The sequence below is a fragment of the Panicum virgatum genome, chromosome 1K (assembly GCF_016808335.1).
Source record: "Panicum virgatum strain AP13 chromosome 1K, P.virgatum_v5, whole genome shotgun sequence".
Taxonomy (NCBI): domain Eukaryota; kingdom Viridiplantae; phylum Streptophyta; class Magnoliopsida; order Poales; family Poaceae; genus Panicum; species Panicum virgatum.
In genome coordinates, this window is record NC_053136.1 from 44,661,994 (window position 1) to 44,688,780 (window position 26,787).

The 26,787-nt window shown below is 48.9% G+C and overlaps 3 protein-coding genes, 1 non-coding gene and 1 pseudogene across 4 annotated transcripts; 2 read left to right on the top strand and 3 right to left on the bottom strand.

The window, feature by feature from the left end:
- Positions 1-255: 255 nt before the first annotated feature.
- LOC120711652 (expansin-B11-like) lies at positions 256-2,023 on the bottom strand. The gene is made up of 4 exons (XM_039997254.1): positions 1,694-2,023; positions 1,475-1,587; positions 1,131-1,324; positions 256-1,010 (listed from the first exon to the last, which is right to left on the bottom strand). Exons 1-4 carry the CDS (start codon positions 1,932-1,934, stop codon positions 680-682), a joined length of 879 nt encoding a protein of 292 aa, XP_039853188.1. The 5' UTR covers positions 1,935-2,023; the 3' UTR covers positions 256-679.
- Positions 2,024-7,205: 5,182 nt separating this feature from the next.
- On the top strand, positions 7,206-8,896 carry LOC120655708 (annotated as a pseudogene).
- Positions 8,897-10,909: 2,013 nt separating this feature from the next.
- TRNAE-CUC lies at positions 10,910-10,982 on the bottom strand. The gene has a single exon. It is a non-coding gene; the product is annotated as a tRNA-Glu (tRNA).
- Positions 10,983-15,953: 4,971 nt separating this feature from the next.
- Positions 15,954-17,225, top strand: LOC120657367 (zinc finger protein ZAT1-like). Its single transcript, XM_039935672.1, has one exon. It carries the CDS (start codon positions 16,003-16,005, stop codon positions 16,963-16,965), a length of 963 nt encoding a protein of 320 aa, XP_039791606.1. The 5' UTR covers positions 15,954-16,002; the 3' UTR covers positions 16,966-17,225.
- A 5,537-nt stretch (positions 17,226-22,762) lies between these two features.
- On the bottom strand, positions 22,763-23,598 carry LOC120655716. The gene is made up of 3 exons (XM_039933679.1): positions 23,484-23,598; positions 23,176-23,241; positions 22,763-23,032 (listed from the first exon to the last, which is right to left on the bottom strand). Exons 1-3 carry the CDS (start codon positions 23,562-23,564, stop codon positions 22,763-22,765), a joined length of 417 nt encoding a protein of 138 aa, XP_039789613.1. The 5' UTR covers positions 23,565-23,598.
- Positions 23,599-26,787: the final 3,189 nt, after the last annotated feature.

A 26,787-nucleotide genomic window follows, 5' to 3' on the forward strand; every position in this document is an offset into this window, starting at 1 on the left:
GTGGAAAATGGTGTTTCAGATTTTTCTTTTCTTTTTAGAAAAGTTCAGAAAAAACAGAGTGCAGAAAACTACACAAACGTTGCATGCTGCTGCTTGGGTGATTTCCTTGGATTCGGTCGTTATGAGGTGCCGTCTCTTGCCTCTCGTTCGTCAGATTACAGAAGGATTAGAGTACATGGTTACTCAAAACTTTACAGTTCTGGTTCGTATTCAGTTTTTACACTGCAGGTTTCTGTCGTCAATAGAGTATAAACGTGACGGGAATGAGATAGCAGTAATTCATTACTCTGAAATGATTGCGTGGTACAAAAAAAAACACTCACACAACTTGATACAACTGCCGGCTTGCAACCTTTTTAGTCGCAGCTCAAGCTTCTCTCAGCAGCACAGCAAAAGGAACTACAGTCTACTACAGAGAACTTGACACGACAACTTCACACTGACACACATCACTAGGGGACTGCAGAGACCGTGGAGGGAGTGAAGAACACGGCTCTTTAACCTCCTCCTCCTCTTCTGACACCGCCTCTCGCAGGCACCCCGGACACAGATTTCACACGAAACAAACTCGAAGACTCGTTCTTAGCCACCACATCCCTGCGAGCAATTCTTGGCCGCGCGTAATAAATCCGGCCAAGCGCAGCGGGGGTGAAAATTAAACCGCGCCGCGGTTCAATAATTAAGAGTAATTCACCAAGGAGCGGTACGTGGCTCCGGCCTTCCAGCCGGCGGGGATGACGTTGTTGGCGACGAGGACCTTGCCGGAGTCGGAGGTGAGCCGGAGCGAGAAGGGCGCCCTCAGCGCCTTGCCGGTGTTGGAGTTGTAGCGCCACAGCGCACCCCAGTTCTGCACCATCGGCGTCCAGGTGCCGCACCCGGCCTCCATCAGGTCGACGGCGCTGAGGTCGCCGTCGCCGTCCTCGAACTCCACCAGCACCTCCAAGTAGAACGGGTTGGAGCCCTGGTCCACCCGGAACGCGATGTTCACGCCGCTGTACTTGCACGGCACCCTGCGACGACGAGCCACGGAAATTAGCACCGAGAATCCGAGATTAAACGAGGCATATCTGCGCAAATGCTGGCATGCCTGTATGTAATTCTGAATTTTTTAGCAGGTAGCTGTCGCATACCTCTTGTACTGGATCTTCAGGATGCCGGCGGCGCGAAGCCTGTCAGCCATGCCGGGCTTCGCCATGGCGCCCATGGAGGTGCCGCTCATGTCGAAGTGGGCGGCCTCGGCGAGACAGACCCCGCCGGGGCACTCGTCGGTGATGACCACGGTGGCCGGCTGCCCGGAGCACGCCGGGTTGCTGTCGCAATTAACCTGCATTAGGTCGGCACATGAACGCATTCAGTTACCACCAGCGCCGACCACTTTTCACCATTAATGGAGACACACTGCTAGTACTGCACAGGAGCTAGGCCGTGCGGTGTGACCACACGAACGCTGAGGCGATCCGTTGCGCTGACTGACCTCGTAGCAGGCGCCGCACCCCTTGCCGCCCTTGAACAGCGACGGGCTCCCGGCGGTGATCATCGACGAGAAGGGCCGCTGCCCGACGGCGGTCTGGTAGCCGCATGCGCCGCCTGCAGATGTGTTCGATGTCAGCCCGCGGTGCAAAGCAGAGTGCACAGTAACTGACTAACCAACAGACAGAGCACTAAAAGCAACCGCCGCGGCGCCGCCACTAACCGTCACTGCCGTCGCCGTTGGGGGCGCCGTAGTACGTCGCGCCGGCGGACAGCCAGCCACCGGAGCCGTAGGCGTCGGAGGCCGATGGGGTGGCGGTGTAGTTGCCGCGGGCCCCGACAGCCGGCTTGTGGCTCGGCTTGTGCTTGTTGGCCTTGGCGAGCTTGCGGGAGCAAGCAATGGGGCTCACCAGAAGCGCGAGCACGACTAGTGCGCCGAACAGCAAGGTGCGAGACTTCGCCATTGCTGCTGCAGTAGCTTGCTTGGTTTCCTTCTCCTCCTAAGCTAACACTGGTAGCTCGAGGGAAGCTGTGAGGCTCTGAGCTTAGCTCGAGTGTGTGTTTGGTGAGTTGTGGGAGTGGCCACAGAGGGGTATTTATAGGCACTTTGGTGGGGGGATGCAGACGTACGTGGCAAGAAATTTTGGGATCCTGCCGGCTGAATTAGTGGGGGGGGACGTGACCACTTGGTGTTCGCGGGAAAAAGGCTAAACACAGCATTAATTTTCTGCAGTTTTGGCCTACAAATAATGCTACAGTACGAGCTAATTTCAGGCAAAAATGGATTATGAAGTAGAACTAGCAACTGTGCTTATTTGAAAGAAAGAAGTACAATTGGAAACACATGCTGAGAAATTTAATCTTGAACTGTACATGTACTTGTGAGTGCACACTGTTTATGGTAGTATCAAAAGTGAGTGGCATTAGCCATTTAGCCTTGTTGCAAGTAGCAGACTAATTCTCTCAGGTCTCAAAGAAGTTCCAAGTACAATTTGAGTAACATAGAGCAAAGTCCAAGAGATGCTAGAACTGGTATTTGAAAATTGAAATAGGTTATTTGCAAAAAAAAAATGTGAGGACCGGATCTTCCAGCCAACGTAGAGTACTATGTAGAGGATTTTAGCTACTATGGTGACTAGCGCAGTAGTAGTACTGCTAAGAGTGATTTAGTGCGTCATGAAAATGCTCCTAGTCAAAAGGATATCCCAACTCATTAGAGATGCACTCAAAACAGGAGAAGCTTAATTATACAGTAGGTCGAGTGCTCAATCAAAATAAAAGGCAACGAACTACCAGTGGGGCACAACGCAACGCGATTTGAGGAGGGCGTGGAATCTGACGAGGGATCATCAAGAGTCTCATAATTTGTTGCTAATCGAGCACAAGGTTGAAGAACGCCGGCGACCCTTGGATGATGGAGGCGATCGCGTCCTATCCAACGCCGGGGATTTCGATGACCAGGCGAGGTCATCAAGGATTTCTTACGAATTTTCTGAGCCATGTTGATCCGATCCGCTCCTTTCTCAGCCGCACGGTTGGCTACTTGGCTAGCTCATCATTCTGTCAGAGCGAGCCTTTGATCAGTTCTACTCTAACGCTGTCCCGGGGCTCCCGGCTCCTGATCATACAGGATCGATACCACAGCCTACCTGTCACGCATGGGCGGTCGATGCGTCGGCTGAAGGCCTGAAGCCTGAAGGGCGCCGACCATCCTCTGCGCCAGCGAAGGAGAATGTTCGTGCCCTGCTGCTGGCTGCTGCCTTTGCAACTTTTGCAGCTCTGAACTCTGCTGCACATCGCTGCATGCTCACGTATCACAAATTTTTTTTCTTTGGAAAGCTGCTGATGACGGCCGAATAGTTTTGATCCGGGCCCCATGTGAGCGGTCGGTCGGTCGATGCGAGGCGCTTTACAAATCACGCAGAGCTTTTTGCGGTGTTCAGGGCGGAATGCAGGTCCGTTTTGGTGTGGAGCCTTGGGTTCAGAAAGTTGAGGAGAAGTGTGTGTGTGTCTCGAGCCCTGAGCTGCACGTCGGAATTCCACTTTTGATCTGTGGTCGGTTGCGCTCTGCAGCGCTCTCGCGAAGCTATGTAATCCAAAATATAACCCAGTCCTCTTTGATTCGAAAAAAAAACGGCAATGCTTATCTTTTGAATTTCTGGTGGTTGAAGTGACCCCGCAGCCACATGCACGCGACGTGTATACCTTTGGATCAGATTCGATGGCTGAAGGCTGAAGCTGAATTGGGAATGCAAGTGCAGCCATTGGTATTTGTGTGTGCTTTGGCCAAACTGCGCTGTTTGAGACCCGGTGAATTTCGAGTCCGCGGGCTAGCTTTTCTTGGCATGCAAGGTTAGAATTTGTGCTTAACCTGAACCTGACTGAAGTAACAGTAACCCTTTGCATGCAGTTTAACATGGGAGCATTCGGTTACAAAGGAGGAAGACCGGTGGTTAAAGAGAAGGAAGGACATGCAGTTCAACTTGCCTTTGTTGAACTGAGAGACCTTTATGCAGGCAGGCAGCAGGCTCGGGTGTGCGCTCAAAAGTGGTGGCGGTCTGTGTCCAGAACACCGAATCGGCAGTTAGTTGGTCGTTGGGACCGGGCCCACGTGTAGGCTCGAGTCGCGGGCAAAGGAACACACCCAAATCCCGCGCCTGGTTGGGGACCTCATACGTGGATCGGTGGATGCAGGGTAGCCCAGGGGCGTTTGGTCGCAAGTACCGCTCGCACATGGAAGGCTTTCCTTCTCTTTGACCCGGTGTACTGCTGCAAGCTGCATGCTAGCACGGTGTAGCAGGCAGCTTAATCTCAGAATCTGTTTCTAGTTCCCCATGGTGTGGATGGGCACCGCGGATTGTTTTAGACCAGTCTCAGTGAAAGTGTCATTGACATAATTACCTGATTAGAATTTTAAGAACTGTACTAATAGAGTGTTATGATGATGACACTTCTCTCATATTTTATGACATTACTCTCTTTTTTCTCCTCATACTATTAGTATATATTAACAAATTTAATGTCCATAACACTTTTATGATATTTCCACTTAAATTGGCCTTAGCACGCCCCCCGTCGAAGCACCCCCGAGTGCTCCGGCGCCAGGCGGTTCAGTTCAGGGTCGCCCCTGACACCGGCGCCGTGAATTGAGGAATTTTCGGGGCGCCCCGCCGATACCGGCACCGGCAGTGGGAGACGTGAAAGGCCGCGTGGCCCTGGCCTATACGGGCACCGACCGACAGTATGCACCGTTCGTCCGCGCGCGGCAGCCGGAATCCAGGCCGGAAGGTGCTTCTTCCCGCTCACCGTGCCGGCACGCCCTGCCGCCCGCCCTACTCGGCAGCATACTACTACTACTCCCAAAAATAAACACTAATCGCAGTCGCAGTGCCGTCTTGATTTGGAGGCAGATGTGGGTTCGAAAATGTTCACGGGGCAAGCACTGAAATTCGTAGCACATTTAGTCTACGGTGACAAACCTGGAGCCAATGTTTAATGGAAGCCCATGTCTCCAATTTCGAAAGAAAAAAGTTCCAAGCACGAGGTGTTAAACCTTAGCTTAATCCAATATGGCGTCTTAGATTTCTTCTAACAAAAGGAAAATGTTTCTCGAATGCCCACATCCTATTTTCCCAATTGTCAACGCTTAATTCTCTAATTCATCCGTTAGTCCCAACGGTCAACAAACTGAAATCGAGACCGTCCATTTCGGGGGCTGTCTGGGGTAATGTTATATTGTGATCCAAATTCATTGTACAAGAAAAGGCCGACTTCCGAGGGAGCGAAACGGAGGCCCGCCGCCGGAGGCTTGATCCGGAGCAAATCTTCACCAGGGTTTGCTCCTCGTTCAGTTAATTCCTCTTGTAAGCCGCCACTAGGCGTTGTAAACACACACCCGATATAGTAAAGATTTGCTGGTTGGCGCCCGTGGTTTTTTCCTTCCGTATTGGGAGGGTTTTCCACGTTAAATCCTCGTGTCCCTGCGATTGATCTTGTTGTTCTTCGTGGTTTGTTCGCCGTTGCTTCTAACAGGTAACGCGCGTTACACCCAGCTAATCCATCGCAGCAGTCCCTCCTCACTTTAGATTCTGCGTTTTGGGCCTAAATTAGTCTCTACTACAAATGTTCCAGCAACAAAAAAAATTGTTCCAGAACAAAATAATAGTAATAGGGTCTTGTGTGATGATTTGACTGCCATTCACACGTGCGACTCCTAACATTTGCGTCCATTTCTGCTTGAAGTCAATTGCCTTTCTTCTTGGGAAAAAAAATATCGGTGCTTCCTACAGAACAGAAAGCATACAAGCTAAGTCCAACGTGGGATTTGGGCCTTCGTTTGCCTCGCAACTTTCTGAACTGTGCTGAGGCTCCGCCGCGTTGTGGGCTGTGGGCCGTGGAATGACATGTGGGCTCAGATGGCATAAGACCCTACTGATGTGGTAGTAATAGGTACATGCAACGTGATTACGTGACGGAAAAGCACAATTAGGAAGCTCCCGACAGTTCTCCCAGCTACAGACCGAGGCGACTTCCAGGCGATTCGTCGATCTCGTCCACATTAGCAGGATGTGACAACAGCACATAGGATGCACTGGTAAATGATGCATACATAAAAATTAATAAAGCATGTTTTTCTCAATTTTGTCTCTTCTTAAACTTTTTCGTTTTAGTTTGAATTTTTTTTCTCATCGTTGGTAGTAGTATAACAACGCATAAACATGGTGTGTTAGTCGTGGCCATATCTTCTCGTAACGATAAGTACATAAGCCGACTGCAAGTATCTGGAGAGTCGTGCTTGGGCCAGAACACGAAGCCATACAATTCTACTATAATGATACAATTCTACTATGGCGAGCAATGATTTATCTCCAAAGTGTGACAATTATAATGTTACATACTCCTACCGTTCCATGTAAAGTGTAACCCTAGCTTTTGAAATAAAAAACCCATAAAGAGTGCAATAAATTAGATCTCATCTACCTATTTAATTAAGTGGTCTTATTTGACTTGCATGCTAAAACTAATCGCATGTGGCCAGCAAATGAGAGTACGAGTCTCTTCACACCACCAGTAATGTGACTGAAAAATTAGAATTGCACTCCTTATTTAGAGATGGAGGGGTACCCAATTAACCTCTGAAGAAAACCGGACCCACCCACACCAAAATCGGTCCTTCTAGGTCAAAGCATGCCATCTTTTCCAAAAAAACAAAAAGAGGTCAAAGCATGCCACAAGCTATGACGTTCCATACAACTCTCTCCCATCTTGTTGTGTTCTCCTCGATCCCGAATGCTCGATCGGAGAAAAATTCTACACCCAGAGTACTAACCCGCCAGGCTGTGCCGTGCCGTTAGTACTATAACCGTAGGCCTGCCATACCCATATTACACATGTTGATGTTGCCCACAAGAGTAGTAGTCCGCCACAACGGCCAGGGCCAGCGCAACTCTCGGACGCGCTTGATCCATGGGGCCGCGCTTGTGACGCGCAGCTCCTAGTTGATGTCGACACTGCTTGAAGGTCTCCCGGCCCGTCCGTCCAGGTAGGGACGACAGGACCAAACCGGACACAATTGGAGCCGCTCACCGGGCGCTATCTTTAGCAGTGGCGCGCTGTCCTTGGTATATAAGTGCTGCAGCGCCCGCTCCTCCTCTTCTTCAGTTTAATGCCTCGTCTCAGCTCATCAACTGCATGCATCATGGCGATGTCCAGAAGCAAGTCGTGATCGATCGATCATGGCGATGGTTATGGAGAACCAGCAGCCGCTGGCGCGGATGCCGCTGGTCCCGCCGCCGCCTGTGCTGCCGCAAGCGTACAAGCACCGCTGCAGGGTGTGCAAGAAGGGGTTCATGTGCGGGCGCGCGCTGGGCGGCCACATGCGGGCTCACGGCGTCGTCGACGACGGGCTCAGCGCCGACGACGCGCTCGACGAAGACGCGGGCCCGTGTGGCGCCGACGACTCTCCGGAGGTGGGGAGCGCCGCGGCGGCGGCGACGGCGAGACGCATGTACGCGCTCCGCACCAACCCAGGCCGGCCCAAGAACTGCCGAGTGTGTGAGAACTGCGGCAAAGAGTTCACGTCGTGGAAGTCGCTGCTCGATCACGGGAGGTGCAACTACGACGAGGAGGAAGGCGACTTGGACGGCGACGCCGCCAACGATGGCGAGGAGGCTGGGGAGGACCTGGCGCTAGCAGCGGGGTGGTCGAAAGGGAAACGCACGCGCCGTGCCAAGGTCATGGTCATCAGGAATGGTTCGATAACGACATCCGAGGAGCAATTACCGGCCCCGTCGAGCGAAGAGGAGGACCTCGCCAACTTCCTCGTCATGCTCTCGTCGTCGGCGTCGAGCGCTGCGCCGCCCCATGTCGGCGTCGAGGTCGGCCAGGAGCCGTGCGCAAGCAAGAGCGACAAGAGGAATCATCAGCTCCTGGTGCCGCAGCCCATCTCCATGGTAGCACCTGCAGTGCCCCAACTGAAGTTGCTGGCGCCAACGCAGGTGCTACCGCACCACGTCTCCACCGTGCCGCGCGGCATGTTCGAGTGCAAGGCGTGCAAGAAGGTCTTCACCTCCCATCAGGCTCTCGGCGGGCACCGTGCCTCCCACAAGAAAGTCAAGGGGTGTTTCGCCGCAAAGCTAGAGAGCAACCGCGTCGATCCCCCACAACCCATCGTCGTCGCCGCCCCCGCCAATGACAAGGTCGTCGGCGATGCCATTATTCCAGCCACCGTTGGTAACGAACAGCAGAACACTACCGGTGTCGATGGCAACGTGGAAGGCAGCACGGTCAATGCTGAGACCGGCGTAGTTGTCATGGCCACTGCAACTCCGGAAATGGCTGCCGACGAGGTGCCGGCGACAATGTCCGCCGTTGCGCCATTCAAAAAGAAGGGGAAGGTGCACGAGTGCTCCATCTGCCACCGCGTGTTCATGTCGGGGCAGGCCCTCGGCGGCCACAAGCGGTGCCACTGGCTCACGACTGGCACTGGCGACCCGACCGGCGCAGTCGCCAAGCTCCAGCCCTTCGTCACCCAGGACCACGTCATGCAGGCCATGTGCCGGCAGCTCACCCTGGGGCCGACCCGTTCCTCGACCTCAACGTGCCAACGAACCCATCGGGCGCCACGAGGCAGGCGGCCGAGCTGAACGACAGTGTGCTGAGCCTGAACACGCCGGCGTCGCTATACATGCACTCGTGGGCGGGGCACAGCAACGCGAGCAACATGAACAACACGGCGACGAGCGGCCACGACGACGCGGGGGAAGCCATGGCCACGGAGGACGAGGCGGACAGCACGAGTGCCAAACGGGCCAAGATCAGTGACCTCAAGGACATGAAAATGGCTGGGGAGACCTCGCCGTGGCTGCAGGTGGGAATTGGCCTTCCGTCCGAGATCAACGAGGAGAAGCAGGCTACTCAGGCGTGAGGCGAGAGGTCATACATATTAATCTTTTTTTTTGTTTCGTTGAGTATACATATCGAAAACACTTAACCTATACTAGTCGCATATATGAATATATATATATATATATATATATATATATATATATATATATGAGCAGCATATGTATGTATATGATAATTAGTAGTTAAGGGATTGATTAACCTGTACGTCCAACCTTCTTGGAACGTATTGCTAGGGGCCTGTAAACAGGCTTGAAAACTTGTTTCCAGAAGGTTTCCTTACTGTACGATTCTTTGAAGAGCTTTGGAATCATCTATGGATTGATTTCCTCGAATTCTATGTTTTGCTATTCGTTAATTTTGTTTAATGTTGATTTATCTCCGGTAGTTCTAAGTAAAAAATGTATGTAAGTTGCTTTCCTCTATTATTTTCAGTTTTTATTCCTTATTAATCTATATCTATTGAACGATGAAGCAAACATAAAAGGAGGCAAGCAAACAAATTGCTTTTTTCAGTGGACATAAACTTCTGGTGGTAATCAAAGAACAAAACAAAAAAAAGAACTGTGAGTGTTTGCACATGTACTATGTTTTGCAAAAAAATAAAGAAAAAGAACATTGCATCAAGAATTTTAGAAGCTAAATAATGATATGCACCTCAGTGACATGTTTATTATTGTTCATTCTAAAAAAATTAGTGGTACATGGCAGTGCTATATGCAAAAAAAAAATGCTCCCTCTTCCAATAAACATAAGGGGTTCCAGGTTTGTTCTAAGTTAAATTATTCTAATTTTGACCAAATTTTTAGAGAACGTTATTAACATCTACCATATCAAATAAATAAACTATAAATAAACTTCATAACGGATGTAAATAATGATACTCAGACTTTAGGTAGTATACTCAAACTTTATGTATTTATATTTATGGATGGAGTGAGTATTTACATGCCAACTTAGACAACGACATTCGGTTAGTTTTGTACCCTAATTCTAAATGTTGTTGATTAAACATGCAAAATCATGTCCTCACAAAATGGGTCAACTACCGGTCCGCCTCCGCAGGGCACTCCTGCCCTTCTAAATCTTCTCATGGCACACCGTCTTCCCAAAATAATTTTCTCAACCTATTATGTTTCCTCCCACAACATATCCACTCTCTATTTTTAATGATAGAATAAAACATATCATCGTTATATCTAAATCCTACAAACTTATTACAATTGTATAGTTCTATAGAAAAACTCCAAAAAGAACGGTTTGCCCACATGATGGATATGAAGACTTAATTACCACAAATTCAATTAGTAAGCCTTCAACCATGCTTGGCGAAATTTTCTATGGGGTTGTTAATTTTCAGAATGCCACAATATTAATACTGAATGTATAATATGATCAATGAGTAGTTTGCACGAGGTTGGCCGTAGTGCAGAATAAAGAAGGCATGAGATCATGTTGCTTTGCCGTGCCCAATTGGTTAATTAGTACTAGGTGACCATATCGTGATGCAATAGACGTGCTTGGCACAAAAAGATAACAAATCATGCATACACATGTGTTCTAAAAGATTTAATCTATCAGTGCTCTATAAATAGATATTGTACCTTCTTTAGCGAATGGATATTGTACTTGTACCTGTCATAGTTACATGAAAAAATGCGTCCGTTTTTTGTAGAATACTACAAGGCGTATCCACACCTCTGCTCATGAAAATGCTGCTCCGTCCTGTGGAAGTTTTCCAGCAACACTTGCACACGTTATGATTGTCAAAATGCTTATCCTGTAAAAATTCCGACCAACATCTGTGTCTTGCATGTTTTCTGATCGGATAACACGGTGTTTGTTCATCCCGTAATGATAGGCGTTGGCATCCTCTGCTCAGCGCTTCAGCTAGCAGAGCACAGAAAGGGAGTAGGAGGGGGCCAGGTGCCTCCTGCAGTGCTAGGGCGGGAAACGCCACTCCGTTTGCAGGAAAAATAAAGAAAGGCCGCCGACGCACGTGCAGGACATGCTACAAAATAAAACAAAAAGGGAATTCCGTTGCCGGGACTCGAACCCGGGTCTCTCGGGTGAGAGCCGAGTATCCTAACCAGCTAGACTACAACGGATTTTGCAATTCCGAACTGTATGTCACATTTTATTACGGTCACTAAAAAGCCAGAAAGTCCAGAAATCAGCGTCCACGATTTTCCATAGCAATTTGCAGCTGCACGGCAGACATGTTTTGACACGAGAGCATCTTTTTTTACTATCGGTTGCTGCCTTACGATTTTACTGGAGAAGCGAGCTGGGAACAGAAGTGTAGGGAACGGTTGCAACTTTGCAGGCGCCTCCACCGCTATCGGGTGCCGTCTGACTAGGACGCCGCGGATCCAAAGCATCCGGCACTCATCACACTCGCACATCCACACTCGCATCTTGGACCGATCCATTCGTGCATGCATGCTCACTCCTATTCCTCCTCATCCTCCCTCAGTTGTTGCTAAAGCCAAGGAGGCAATTACTTCCCCCTTTGACCACTCCCGGCCCCGTAGTAAAGACCCTCGATCGGTCAGAACTCAGAAAGGCGACGCGAGCAAGTAGTCCGAGTATTTTCTGAATTCTGAACGGGGATAGGATGGTGCTAGCACTAGCAGAGTTCGCCCGGCACTGAATCCAGAGTAAATGTAGGCGTTGGTGGCTTGTTCAGCCTCGAGTCTTCCTGCTTTGACCATTGAACCGTAACGCACGCACATTCCGTGCGTCACGGTACCCAGCACAGCATCTCGGTGCCACTAATGAGTACGCAATGGCCACAAGTATGGGGTGCACAAGCTAAGCTTGTGTGATAAGGGACCAAACACCACTAGGGGTTCCAATAATCCAACTTGGTCTATGTAAAGAAAGTGCGACTTGTGGCCTTAGCTTATGGGCCTTCGCTGTCACTGCCTAGCTATGACTAGGAGTGAATCTCTAGCTGGGCATTAGCATGGGAGACGCTGTAGATGACCATGCTGAACAACATCAGATGGATGACCTGTTTGCCCTGACCCATGCATGCTCCTTTTGGTATTACTGCTCTTCACTGCCCCGGATCGGAGCTATACAATCTTCAGCATCATTAATCGTAGTACATTACATTCTTCACAGCTTGCTAGCCTACCATAACAGCGATCAATTACCTTCCAAAAAGCAAAGAGCCAGCCAAATTCTAGGTGCTAGAGGGTTTCGCTCAGCAGACTAGAATTGGCTCGAACGCGAGAGTCCAGGTCCACCGTCCAGCCGGCAGCCGTGCAGCGGTCCGGTCCACGCGCGCGACGTCAGCTCTCGGCTGGAAAGGAAGACGGCGCGCGCGCAGGCACGGCCCCCGGCGGCCGGCAGCAGCTCGTGGCGTGGCGCCGCGCGCGTCAGCAGCCAGCGTCCCGTTTGGAACTTTGGATTGTTGCGCACTGAACGGCAGTTACCACCTGCTGCCTGCACGGCCGACGACGGAGCAGGGGAGGGGAGCACCACCGGACCGTCGGTACTGTACCCAGGTGCCGTGGCGATTGCCGGTGTACCAAGTACCACCGCCACCCTGTCATTCTGTGCGACGAAGTACGAGCACGGCTAGTATGCTAGTTGTAGGGCTGCGCTGGTACTCGCTGGAGCTGGACTGCGTAAAAGGGGCACAAAAATTAGCAGCAGCACCCTGCAGCTCGGAACAGATCACCAGGAATTAAATCAAAGGAGCAGAAGGGCTGAAGACAGACGGGGGCGCCGAAGCAAAGGAGCTCGGTCGGAGAAGGAAACGAAATTCTCCTCTTGGTTTCCTTTGGCGCAGTGAAACGTAGCAGCCTTTGGATTGGACCTAGTGGCTGTGTTTAGTTCCGCGAAAAATTCCCAAAATTTTTCACTGACGCACATCACATCGAATCTTATGATATATATGCATGAAATATTAAATGTAATTAAAAAATATAACTAATTGCACAGTTTGGTTGTAAATGACGAGACAAATCTTTTGAGACTAATTACTCCATGATTGGACAATAGTTACCAAATAAAACCGAAACGTGCTACAGCAATTTTTTCGCAAACTTTTCGCGAACTAAACCCACTGAGTAGCTGCTAACGCGAAGTCAGCGGAGCCAAGCCGAAGCTTGACTTTGAGCCAGGCGAGACAAAATGGAGCTCCGGGTACCATCATCCTCTATCCACCACGCGATCTAGCTAGTGTGCCCGCGGCAGCCGATTGAATTTAATGACCGGCCGCCGGCCGCGGCGTCGATGCCCCTCCCTACGAGCCCGGTGGCAGCAGCCAGTTCGTATCGTTTCTGGCGGCGCCGTGCCGTGGTGGTGGCCTGGTAGTAGACTGGTAATTACTCGATCGCTAGCCGGCGGTTCGTATCGTACCCCTGGTGGAGGTAATCATGTGGATTTGGCCGCTCATCAACGCGGTGATCGGTCACATACTCATATGTGACCCACACGACACGACCAGCGGGGGGGGGGGGGGGGGGGGGGGGGGGGGGGGGGGAATGTGCCTTGGCGGAAAAGGGCTTCAGATCGAGCGCACCGAAAGCGTTGCCACCGTACGTCCCAGATAGGAGTACGCCGCTGTCTGGCGTGAAAAACCGAACGCGCCCCGGCCCTGCATTGTTCACCATGCTTTGATTTGGTCCTCCCTACGACCACCCTGCGCTACATGCCCGGTGTCCTGCATGCATCTCACTCTCCACTCTTGAACCAACTTAAGGTCGTTTATGGGGGTACCTTGGTAGCTGCTCACAATTTTGGTCTCCGGACTGATTAGCAGTAGCTTTTTGGCCTGGGTTTCAAAAGATTTGTAAAGGTTTGGTAACTATTTTACCTACTGTAGGGGGCTATTGTTACCTCTGCAGCAACCAGCAAATAAGCAGAAGTGAATGGGGCCAATAATAAAATTTGTGTTTGCTCATAGTAGGGGGGGAAAATACTCAAATAGAGATGGTTACTTGTGGGTGAATTTATTATTTTATTTACATAATCAATTTGCTAGAGATAAGGAAGACAAGAAGATTCGGGAGTCATTGCTAACCTAAAATAGCTTGTGGTATGTTCGATGTGTGATGATAGTTTTCCGCCTCGTTTTTACTTTACTAGTATATACATGTACATGCGACACACACGTAATTTAAAAAACTAATTACCTTTTATTTTGAAAATGCACTAAATTATATATTAATTTAATTAATATTTAAATTTAATTCTAAAAACATGTACCATATGTCACTGCTATCTCATAGCTTAGGCCGATACGAACATATTGCAAGTTTGCAACAGGAATGGAGCTAAAATAATTAAATGGTTGATGTTTTTTTTATTTTTACAAAATGGTTGATGTTTAAAGATATATGAATAGCAGTTTTTTTGTTAATAACTCTATACTTCGGAGGTTAGCCGGAGGTGATTCTGGAGTCCTAGGATGGAGGGAGTATGTTCGATGCGTGACCATAGTTTTCCGACTCTTTTTTTACTTTACTTTATCCCGTTTTAGTTTGGATTACACTGACTTGGACTCCAAAGGATGCAAGTGTGTGCCGATGTTCAAACTCGGGTCCCTAGCACCACCCTGGTTCTCTTTAGCCAGTTGAGCTATGCTCGGTTCTTTTTTTACGTTTTCAGGGAATAAGTGACTAGTAATTATCCAGTAAAGATAAACTCATTGGACCAGTTCCGCGTGACCTTTGATCATATCATCATGTGTGGTCGTGCACCAATTCAGCTATTTGCAGTCCGAAACTCGTTCATGGTGCCTATCGATTGTGGGTCACACACACGTCGCTCATCCCGTCATCCGTGACGAAATGGTACATCGGCTGATCCTCGATCTGCCTGGCTTATCAGCCAGGGGGAGCGTTGGGCGTTCGCGTCAGACAACACGATTGGTCACAGTCTGGACTCTGGACAAGCAATGGCTCTTCATTCGTCGGAGCTCCACGTACGCACAACTGTGCGTGCGCCTACGGGGTTTTGCTGCTTTGGATGCGCAGGCATGCTTGGGTGCGGCCAGCACCAGCTACTGTTTTTCCACTGAATTTTGGCGCGTTCTTCGTGTTTTAATGGGCTCGGTTACTGCTTTGTAGACGTGTAAGGGGTGTGCATGGGGCGCAAAGGAGCCCGGTGTGCATGGGCACGTTGGTATCGTGCGTGGCGTGTCCGATCCGTTCGGTGTGCGTTTTTTTGGCTTGTACTAAAAGGATCAGCTTGTAGTACAGTCACATGAAAAAAAAAGAGAGATAATTTTAAATTTTCTTTTGTTACAAGATGTTTCAGAGTTCGAGTACTGGAGCCCTTTTATTGGATTTCACTGGTAGCAGTATAATTATAGCTACCTGAACTGGTTATATAACATTATGAATCAGTGGATTTTTTTGACAAAAAGGGTACCATATATATGTGTTAGCATAATGTTGCATGAAAAATGGTAAAAAAGAATCATCAGCGGATTTTAGACAAAGACAAAACGCGGCATGAACAATGCTCAACATTTACATAGGTGGATTTTAGACGAAAGCATAAATGTCACACGAACAATGAAAATAATCTCTCTTCGATATTGCGACAAGTGAGCAGCATAAAAGAATATAGCTTAATTTGACTACTTTTACATCCTAAAAATCTAATCTAATTCAATAAGGGGAGGGAATTCACCATTTGGCATCCATTTAATATGGAATTAAGCGGGGCAAGCAAAACCGCAAACAACATTGATTATTGTTTGGTACAGGATCAAAACTTATTTGGTCTAGCATCTTTGTTGCAAATATAAGGCATTAGTTGTGAATTGTGATGATTCCATATCACCACCAGCAGATGGATCCTAAAAAATAGGAAGCAATTTAAGCAGTCAAGGCCGTTAAATATCTTTGCTTGGATTTGCATGAGCCAAGCACCAACAAAGCTCCCTCCTCACCGCGATTGAAGGTGTCAACCATGAAAAGAAAAATAAATTTGAAGAAAGAAAAGGAAAAAATCTAAAAAGAAAAAAATAAATAGAAGAGAAGTTTCCGCTATATTCTAATAACTTCCCCGCAGCTCTCTCGCTCGCTCACGCTCTCTCTCCTCACCATTTTTGCTCCTGCCGAGTGCCGAGAGCTCGCGGAGCTCTCCCCAAGCTCCGTCGCCATGGCGAAGAACACATGCAAGCTCTGCTCCCGCCGCTTTGCGAGCCCCCGCGCCCTCGCAGGACACATGCGGTCCCACTCCATCGCGGCAGCCCAGGCGGCCGCCGCGGCGGCGGCGGCGGCCGTGAAGCAGCAGATCTCCTCGGCGTCCTCCGCGTCGACCTCCTTCGCCGCCGCCGACGAGGACTCCGGCTTCAAGATGCCTGCTTCCACCTACGGGCTCCGGGAGAACCCAAAGCGCAGCCTTCGCGTCGCCGATGCCGCCTTCTCGGATCGCGAGAGCGAGGCCGAGTCCACCCCGCCGCACGCCAAGCGCGTGAACGCCGCCGCCGCCGTCGCCTGGGGCGAGGCTGAGCCGGTGAGCTCGCTCTCGGAGGTCGCCACCCCGGAGGAGGACGTGGCGTTGTCCCTGATGATGCTCTCCCGCGACTCCTGGCCGTCGGCCGCGCTCGACGACGACGACTACTCCGGCTACGGGAGCGACGACGGCTACGCGCCCCCTGCCCCCCTCCCGCCGGCCCCGGCCCCGGCCCGGGCCCCGGCGGAGAAGCGGACGCAGTTCCCGTGCGTCGCGTGCAAGAAGGTGTTCCGCTCCTACCAGGCGCTGGGCGGGCACCGCGCCAGCAACGTGCGCGGCGGCCGGGGCGGGTGCTGCGCGCCCCCCGTGGCTCCCCCTCCTCCCCCGCAGCCCCAGCCGCCGGCGTCGCCATTCCCGGAGCACCTCGACGGGGAGCAGCCGCGCGAGTGCCCCCACTGCAACCGCGTGTTCGCCTCGGGGCAGGCGCTGGGCGGCCACAAGCGGTCCCATGTGTGCGGCGCCGCGACCGCGGCGGCCACTGCAGCCGCCTCCGCCCCTCCGTCCCCGATCAACAACCCCGGCATGATCGATCTGAACGTGGCGCCGCCGTCCGAGGAGGTGGAGCTCTCGGCCGTGTCAGATCCCCGCTTCAATCCGCGCGCTTGAAGCAGCCCGCAATCAGGCAGCAGGCGGATTAGCGCCGTCATTCTGGGTAACTCCAATGCCGGAGGCGATTCGAGGTGAGCATCATCAGGGAGATAAAATCCATGGAAACTAAAAAGTCCAAAAAAAATATCGAAAAAAAACAGAGGTGGAGAAAAAAGAAGCATCTTCTGTAGGTTATAATGGTAGCTTTGCTTCTACCCTTTTTCTGTTTCATTGATTTGTACCTATTCACAATGCTCTGCCGTTGCTGTTAATTTCGTTTTCCGTTCGAGGCGACTGGGATTACGGAATATATATATATGTAGATTATTAGTAAGCATCTAGCAATGTTGATCCAAATCTAGCAATGGGGAAAGAACGAGGTAGCTTAGCCATAGCCCTATATGCTCCGCCGAATATCCCAGGCACTCGCATTGAACGCTAGCTCTCCACCACGAGCAAAAGCTCCATGACTCAAGCAATGCAGTTACGCAGAGGAAAGGAGCAAGCTGCAGCTGCTCGCTTTTCCACTGTGCTCGGCGTTGATTCCTGAAAGCCACACCGGCAATGGCTAGTACCAGTACCACTGCCGCTGCAACTTTTGTTTTGTTTTGCCGGCTGGCCCGCTGCCTTTCCTCTCCTATTTGCCTTCTGGTTCTGGGTTCTGGCTCGGCGGCAGCGCCCCTGCCACGCCACCTGCACGCGCCGTTCCTTCCACTGCCGGTACGAGCAGAGCAGAGCAGAGCAGCGCCTCGTGCCTGCTCCCCCTGCCTGCTTGGCTCCTTCCGTCGCAGGAGCGCTCGCTGCCTGTTCCGCCCCGGCCGTCGCCCCGCTCCGCTCCGTCTCGCTGCGAGTGGGCCCGCCCCACGGTCGCGCCCAGCACCCTGGCCGCATTGATTTCGTACGTAGACCAGACACGGATACGGTGCACCGGTATAATAATACCACGAGCAGTATTCGTGTACGGCGACGCGACGGCGATGATCCGGCTGGGATATCAGCAGCCAGCCAGGCCGGCCAGCCATCCCTCGCCGTGAAACGGCACGCGGTTTTGTAGGACTCGCCCTCCACATTTGGAGGCCCGGGCGGTTGGCCACACCGGCGGCGGCCACGTGGGGCGTGGCCACGTGGGGCGTTCCCCTTCCGTTCTAGGTCTTCCCATTCCGTTCCGTTCCGTTTCGTCGTCCAACTCGGGCCAGCGCGCGGGGCGAGCGGGGTTGGGTTTGGCTTTTGGCAAGGCCGGGGATGGTCATTATCCTGCGGGATTATTCCTTAACACGGGGGGATTAGCGCCAGGTTCGCTGCGTGGGCCCGCGCCTGCCTTCCTGCCTGCCGTATCGGGGGGATTCTGGGGAAGCTGGAGGGGCACGCCGCCCGAGGCGGATCGCGCGGCGCGGGCGGGGCAGAGCGGTTGGTGCACGCGCGGCTGGGCACGTCCGTGGGGTGCCGATGGGCGGATGACACGCGGGCCCGGGTCGCGCCGGGCGGGCGCTGCAGCACTGGGCGGGACCCGGTGTGGGGCCCGGCCAGAGGGAGGGGGAGGTGGTGGGGCTGGAACAAAGCGTGAGGGGTGTGGGGGGCGCGTGACGTGGCGGCACGGTCGTGGCCGTCAGATCCTGATTGGACGGGGCCGGCGATGGCGACCCCAGGGCTTTCGGGCCGCGTCCCTGTCAGCCTGTCGAGTCGGAGTCGCCTCGTCGCCGTCCGTCCAGTCGCCGCCTCACCGGTCGTGTGGACATGGACAGAGGCAGAGCTTAGCTGTCCATGGTCTACAGTACCAGTATAAGAGTGAAGAGTCGACTACTGCATGAGACTTGACATTTTTTCATGGGTGTGTTTAGATCCCAAACTCCTCCAAACTTTCCATCACATCGAAATATTAAATATAGCAAATGATCCATGCATGGAGTACTAAATGTAGGTAAATAAAAAAATTAATTGCATAGTTTTGATGTACGTTGCGAGACGAATCTTTTGAGCCTAGTTAGATTATGGTAGGACAATATTTACCACAAACAAATGAAAAGTGCTACAGTGTGCTACATTGTCCGATATGACCTTTTCTACCCGTTTTCAGATCTAAACACAGCCCGTATCGGGTTGAATCCCAGCAATTTTCTGCCGATTTTGTTATTGTTCTCGGAGACGACGAGACACGACCGTATGGAACAGGTCCCGGCCCGTTACAGGAAGGAGCGAATGCTCCAGAATCAACGGTTTCACTTGTAGTCGGTCGTGTCTAGGGAATGCTGAGACCGTGCATGGTGTGGTGTGGGGGTGCTGGGTGTCCTATTCCTGCTTCCCGGTGGAGATCCCAGAGGAGGGCCGGCAAATTCTTGCTTTGGAGAAGTACTGCAGTAGTATTACTTTGGTAGGAGCGGATCTAGGGGTGGGCCGGCCCCGGCCCACCCTAAGATTTGGCCCAAATACAGTCATCGTCTAGTTTTTTTTCATATATGTTCTTACTATTACTAATAGAAAAAATAGCTAGTAATTATTTTTTATATATAACAATTGGTAGTTGAATTGAGATGGTGAAATGAGAGAAATTACACTAAAATTGATTTCTTCACTAAAATATTTTAAAAAATTCTTCTATTGGACTACCCTAGTAATAAACTCTATATTCGTCACTGAACTTTGGGAGTGCATGGTCTGGCCTAGTAGAGTTAACACCTAGCAACCCATCACCAACCTCGCTCTGTTCTTTTCTTTCACTAGCCCAGAAAACGTATGTACTCCAGTGTGTAGGTGCTGGGCAGGTTCCATCATACACGGACGCGTGATTCGATCGACCGGTTTGTTTTTGTAAAGTTGGTCACACAGGTCGCGTGGCCGGCATCATGCGCCATGGCCTGGCGCTAGTGGAGTCTGATGCATGGGTTCTTGTTCTTCCGGTGCTAGCTTAGCCAGATGACATGATAGCACTACTCCTATATGCATGGCAGCATCTGTGCAAGTTTTTTACAGGAGTTGCACTGCTAGATAGCTAGGATGTGGAGTGGAGGAGCCGACGCAAAAGATCGAGAGGGGCCAGCCCGATCCAAACCGTATGGATGCATGTACTCCAGTGGAGTCGATCTATGTGGACTACTAGCTGGGGGTATGACGATGGATCATGGACGTGGGGGTTTTCTTCTCCGTGTGACGGAGCACGCAGGAGGAGGGTCGGAGGAGCCCAGCTCATGTCGCTGGTGTTGCGCCCGCTCACGTGGTTGGTGGCCTCTTCCGATCCACGATCAAGGGAAGCCGTGAAGGCTCCAAGGTCTCGTGGACCGGGGAGCCACTGTGCATCGGTGAGAGTGACCCGTACCTCGTCACGCTTTTGCCGTTTCCCTCTCCCCTTTGGGACGCCCGGCCGGCAGGCACCGCACTACACAGCAGATATCTGCTGTTCCGTCCGTGTCCGTCCGATGATCGCTTACAGCAGGAAATGCGTACTAGTCCAGTAGACAGTACTAGTACCCTTGCATTTACGCCGGCCGTGAATCGCTGGGCTGGGCGGAGAGAGTGCTTCTACGAAGAGAGGTTGCAAGTCTTGCTCTTGCATTAGAAAGACAGAATGGATCCGCAGTAAATGAGGGCATGCTCATGACGACGCCGCAGTGTACACTGATGGTCTGCTGCTCCGTCCTATCAGGTATTCAGATGGTATGTGTCCGTTCCCAAGCAAAGGCACACATCGTGGCCGCATTTTATTTCCTTTGGCATCGGGGTAGCAACCTTCACATCGCGAGATGCAGAAAATCTCTAAATGGCACGCACACGATTGCTCGTTCCGTCTAGACAGAAAGGCAGAAAGCTAGTGTCAAACCGGCCGGGGACAGCGACAGGGGTTAGCAGCAGAGCGCTGCGCGAATCGGGCAAAGCACGGCAGAGGCAGGAAGCATACCGATCTCGTCGCCATCTTCGATCGGAGCTGGGAAGTGGGAAGGGGGAGAAGCGCACGCAGCGGCAGGAAACGGAGGCTCTGTTTATGCGTAAACGAAACGGAGGCTCTGTTTATGCGTAAACTTGTAGGTGTAAAGTATTGTAATATTTTCGTTTGTATTTAGTAATTATTATCTCGTCATGAATTAATTAGACTCAAAAGATTCGTTTCGCAAATTATAGACAAACTGTAATTAGTTATTTTGTTTAGCTATATTTAATATTATATGCATGCGTTGAAATATTTGATGTGATGAAAAATCTTAAAATTTTGAAATTTTGAAGGCAACTCCGTCTCAAACTGGAGGACAGAGCCGCAAAGCCGCAGCAGGAAATGACCAGACGCGTCGTCCAGCCTGCTTCTGCTCCATCTCCTCCGAATCGAGACGCTGGTGAGCGGTGACCACACTGACAGGCCACCCTCACCAGCTAGCTACTCGGCTCAGCTCGTGGCCGTGTTGTACTCGTAGCTCTAGATGGCATCATAAGGCGCAGGCCGCAGAGCCTCGTACGCGACATGGCCATGGTCATGGTCATGCATGTGTGCCTGCGTCCAGGCGGGACAGCTACAGCTACCTACGGGCTTGGTGCTATGCATTGCGCTGCATCCATGCATTGCCTTGCTCACCTCCAGACTCCAGTCCTCTTCGGGCGGGCGCTACAGAGCAGGGTAGAGCTGACCTCAATGTTCTGCCAGTTTCAGACTTTCAGTGCAACAATCGAGCATGTCGAGTCCTACGATGTGAAACGATTTGGCTTCTGCGTGGCAGTCGAGTCTGAGGCGCACGTCCTACGCTGTGAAACGTCGCGCAGAGACAAATGAAGAGCATTGTACGATGGAGTCTGGGGCTCAGGGCCGGCCGGGCGACTGCAAGCGCGGACGGATGGACACATAGGCTGTGTTTTCCCACAAAATTTCCAAACTTTCCATCACATCGAAATATTAAATATAGCAAACGAGCCGCGAGTCGTCCGTGTTTGTTTCGGACTAAAATTTAGTCCCCATCATATCAAAGAAAATCTTGCTATTTAAGAGTATTAAATAAAATTTTTTTATAATTTTTTTTCACAGATGAGTGCTAATTCACGAGATGAATTTAATTAGACTAATTAATCCATAATTTGCAACAATGATGCTACAGTAACCATCTGCTAATTATGGATTAATATATCTCATTAGATTCGTCTCGCAGTTTAGCCCGGGTTCTGCAATTAGTTTTGTGGTAAGATTTTATTTAATATTTTTAAATAATAAAATTCTCTTTGATATGACAGTTTAGTCCCTCGATAGCATCTATTAGTTTCATGTTTTACGGATAGTCCTTCGTCAAAAGACGATCTTAATTATTCTCTCTTTTCATTAACCCCTCACTATGTCATGCATAAAGAATTCTACATGACCACTTTTAGGCAAATTTTAATGGGATTTTATGAGGGTTTGATGACATTAAATATGATATGGCAAGAAGAGAAAAGGATGGAATTTTATGAGATGTGAGGAGAATTTCATCACCATAAAACTCATCTGGCACGGTTAAGTTTTCAGTCTAGGTATCCGTGGCCAATATACATCTGACTAAGCACCTTCATAGGTGCCCCACTGTAAATTCGGGTATTTTAGGCGAATGGAGGGGCGCCACGTGTTGACTCCACAACAGGCTATGTTGAATCGCTCCCTCCCAACGCGGATTCTTCCCTGTTCGAGCACCATCTTCAGAATTCAACACTGGACGACGGAGCACCTGATAACTAAAATACTGTACTCACTGGACAGGAACAGGAGGAGAAAATATAATAAAGGATAATTAAACGGTGAAACAAGCAGCCGTAGTCATCGATTCCACGCAAAGCGAACAGTCCTGAGCAGAACGGACAGACACTGCCCAGCTCATTGAGCGAGCGCGGGACACGGCAAGGTAGCTCTTGATTCACTGCTCGTCCCCCGCTGCAGGCGGCGGTGGCGGTGGCCGAGCTGCCTGGCTTGTGCTGCCTCCGGCCGCCGCCTCCCCGTCGACGTCGTCGCCGAGCTCCTCGAGGAAGCCCTTGATGACCACGGCCAGCTCCTTTGTAGCGCGCCCTGATCTCCGGCGTCAGGGCCGGCGGCGGGTCGTCGTCGGGCACTCGCGGGCTTCTTCTCCGCTTTAGTTTTCCTCTTCTTCTGCGAGCAGCAGGACAGGTGAGGTGAGAACACGGATTACGCCGTCGGAAACAGTTCGGTGACCAGCACACACCCGCGATTACAAAAAAGAGTTAATTACAGCACGGGTATATGGCAGAGAGTTGAATGGTCGATCCACTTACCGCGGATCGCCTAGTCCTCTTCTTCGGCGGACCCAGCGCGTCCAGCTTCTCCAGCAGCACGGAGAACTGCATTGGCACATGGAAACGGGGGTGGAGGTTGAAGATGCATCACAGGCGAGCTCGATCGTCAACAATGTTCGGTCTTATTCAGGGCATTTTCAGATCTATTACTTCACGTATTTTAGCAAGCTCAGTCCTTGCTGTTTTTTTAAAAGTTCTATACAAGGATTGTTGATTATTGAATCAATCGGGAGTGAGACAAATCTTACGTATTTACAGAATTACAGTGGCCAGCAGACGATTGTTACCTGCTTGCAGATAGTGTCATAGTCCTGGTATGCCTTGGCTCGCCTCTTCTCGTACTCATCGTCCAGCAGCATTGACGACATTGCTGGGAAACTACGACTATTTCTGCTTCGTGTTTGTGCCTGTTGATGCCACACTTCTAGTCTTCTAGAGCTAAAAAAGCATCTTTCCTCCCCCCCCTTTTTTTTTTTGCTTTCTCAAACGCGCACAAGAACTGCGTGACGTTACATTAAGAGCAGAAAAAAAAGAGAATCTTTTACTTGCCTAGAGATTTATTACGTCTTCTTTTTATATACAAAAAATAATGACATTACTAATAATGAGATCCAGCTAGAAACTCCTTTGGATGACACTAACTAGCAAGGTGACCTGCGCTAATAGCGCGGGTAGCTAGTTTTTTATACAAACATTTTTATGTTTTATTTAAAATAAATGGATGCGAATAGTTTATTAGTTTTAATATTGGAACAGAGCAAGGTGACCATCTGTGCATTTTCTTTATCGTCATATTCTAAGACATATCTTTTTAGTATATAAATAATTCATAAGAAAAGGCTTATAAAGACATCTTTTTTTAGCATTTACTGACAACAACATATATAAATATTTGTACATTACTGATAGGAATGTAATTATTTTTAGATTGTTGGTTAGCATTGTATATTTTTGTTTGCGAGTACTTTTTAACATGGTAAATTATTCGTATATTTTTAGTAAAAATATCTTGATGAGTGGTTCAATGTATACCCCCAAAACTAATAATTAGAATTTAATTTTGAGTTGTAATCAAAATATAAATGAGTTGCGGATGCATCCTCTATAGTTCGTATCTCATCCAAATTTTATTTCCTTTTTGTCTTGAAAGGTATGTATTTTATCTTTTTACTGTTCGGTTAAGAATTCAACCCTGTAAATCTATGACAGCGTGATGATGATGAACACCTTCTGATATCTGCTTCGTAGATTCTCAGCAAAGTGTTGAATTCACAAAGCTAGCGGACACATATCATGGTGGGCGGTATGATGGCCGATCACATATTCGTGCAAGAACTCACCATCGTGCTCTTACACAGATTCAGCTCAACCTACTATAGCTTGACCTCTTAGCTCGGCTCAATGCCCTTGGAGAGGTTCAAAATAAAAATCATCTTGAGACATTGAGCTAATTGCTATTGATCGGCCCTATGAGTGTTTCGTTGTAAGTGACATGTATAGTCGTCGAAATAGCTTTTTTTCTACTCAATTTCCACCGCTGATCCAATCTCGTGTGGTTGTCAGTCGTCTGACGCGAGTTACTCTACTTCATGTATCAGTATCATCGCCGGCATCGTCGATCAGAATTCTTGAAGCCAATGTCTATAGAGAATCGCCGACATCGTCGATCAGAGTTCTTGAAGCCAATGTCTATAGAGAATCTGCTCTTAGCCTTTTTTTCTTAATTCATGTCAAGTAGACATCCTAAAACTTTTTTGTTTGGGGCAGCACATATCTTTTCAATCTTAATGAATCTATACCTATTTCTAAAGCACGCAACATTTCCAACAATTTTTTTTGTTTGGTCTGTCTTGTTTTATTGACAGGTGGGTCTTAGTCCATCCCGTATGTGAGTCGGACCAGTCCTCCGTCCATGACTCGATTATGTAGATCTCTAGAAATTAACACAGACAACTATACATATTTGATACTTATACCAACTTTGTCTGTAGCACGCACGAGCATATTTGCCTAGTTAGTATTTATTTCTCCTTTAATTGATACTTAGATTAGTTTGACAGTTTTTCCTTGTCATATTGGATACAAACCAATATTTGATCTATATACTCTTTGATCTACATACAAAATTTTTAGCTATTTATTAACTATATATTTGATATACTCTTTGAATTATTTTTTATCGACCTGAGTATTAATAGCTTTTATGTCATTCAGTTTCGTATCTAGAAGCAAAACAACAGGCACAGGCACTCTCCCTGATCATGCTAGTGTTTTCTGAAACCGAGTTTTTAGGCAACAGATGCAAGGATCGTCCCTTGAAAAACATGTGTTATATGGGGCTCTACTCTGCTGCTTTCTTTTGCCTTAAACCGAGGAATGAATTGTTTATTTATAGAATGAATCTACAGTTTTCTTTAAATGTTTCTTTTTTTCATATTTAGAGTCTAGATCGATACAATTTAAACCCATAGAGATTGATGGTGTAGAATTTTCTCTTTCTTCACCAATTGTTGTAGTGATTTATTGGTCAGTTTAGATTTTGTTATTCCAAATTGAGTTATCTAAGGACAGAATTGTTTATTTATAGAAGGAATCTACAGTTTTCTTTGCTTGTTTCTTTTCTTTCATCTATAGAGTCTAGATCGATACAATTTAAACCCATAGAGATCGATGGTGTAGAATTTTCTCTTTCCTCGCCAATTGCTGTAGTGATTTATAGGTCAATTTAGATTTTATTATTTCAAATTGAGTTATCTACTATCTGCATTTGCGCTGGGCTCTCTATTTAACTATTTGCTTTCCTATTCACGTAGAAATAAACTATTAATTTCCTTAATTTTCTAATTTATGTGTATTTATTAATAGCAGGTGGTATGGACTCTTGTTGTTATTCTAGATTGTTTGATCTTCATAAAAATCCCCGTGAATCCATCTTGCTGGAGGTCATCGTGACCTTCTATGTGTAGATATTAGTCCAGCGATCAATCTCGCGGTTGTCTTGCTTTGATCTCATATTTTGCTTCTATCTAGCTTTTTATATTGCTTTGATCCCTCCTCTTCATAGGTTATAATCACGCTATTTTTTTCCAATTGTCCTGGTAGACGTACTGATCCTCTTGAAAGCTACGTTAAGTACGACTGAACTGTGTTTTCTTTTATCGGTTAGGGAATCATATTTCTTTTATTACATCTAAAACCTATTTTTTAACATCTAATTTATATATATATTTATTAGCAGTACTTGGCATGGACTCTTTGAGTTATTCTAGACCGTTAGATCTTCATAAAATCCAACGGTGTAGATTTTTTTCTTTTTTAGATTAACGTGGGAATTTTTAGACTCTCTCGGCGAACGTGGTGGCTTCTTCTAACACTCAAATATTTATATAATAGAAATAAACTATTAATTTCCTTAAATTTCTAATTTATGTGTATTTATTAGTAGCAGGTGGTATGGACTCTTGTTGTTATTCTAGATTGTTTGATCTTCATAAAAATCCCCGTGAATCCATCTTGCTGGAGGTCATCGTGACCTTCTACGTGTAGATATTAGTCCAGCTATCAATCTCGCTGTTGTCTTGCTTTGATATC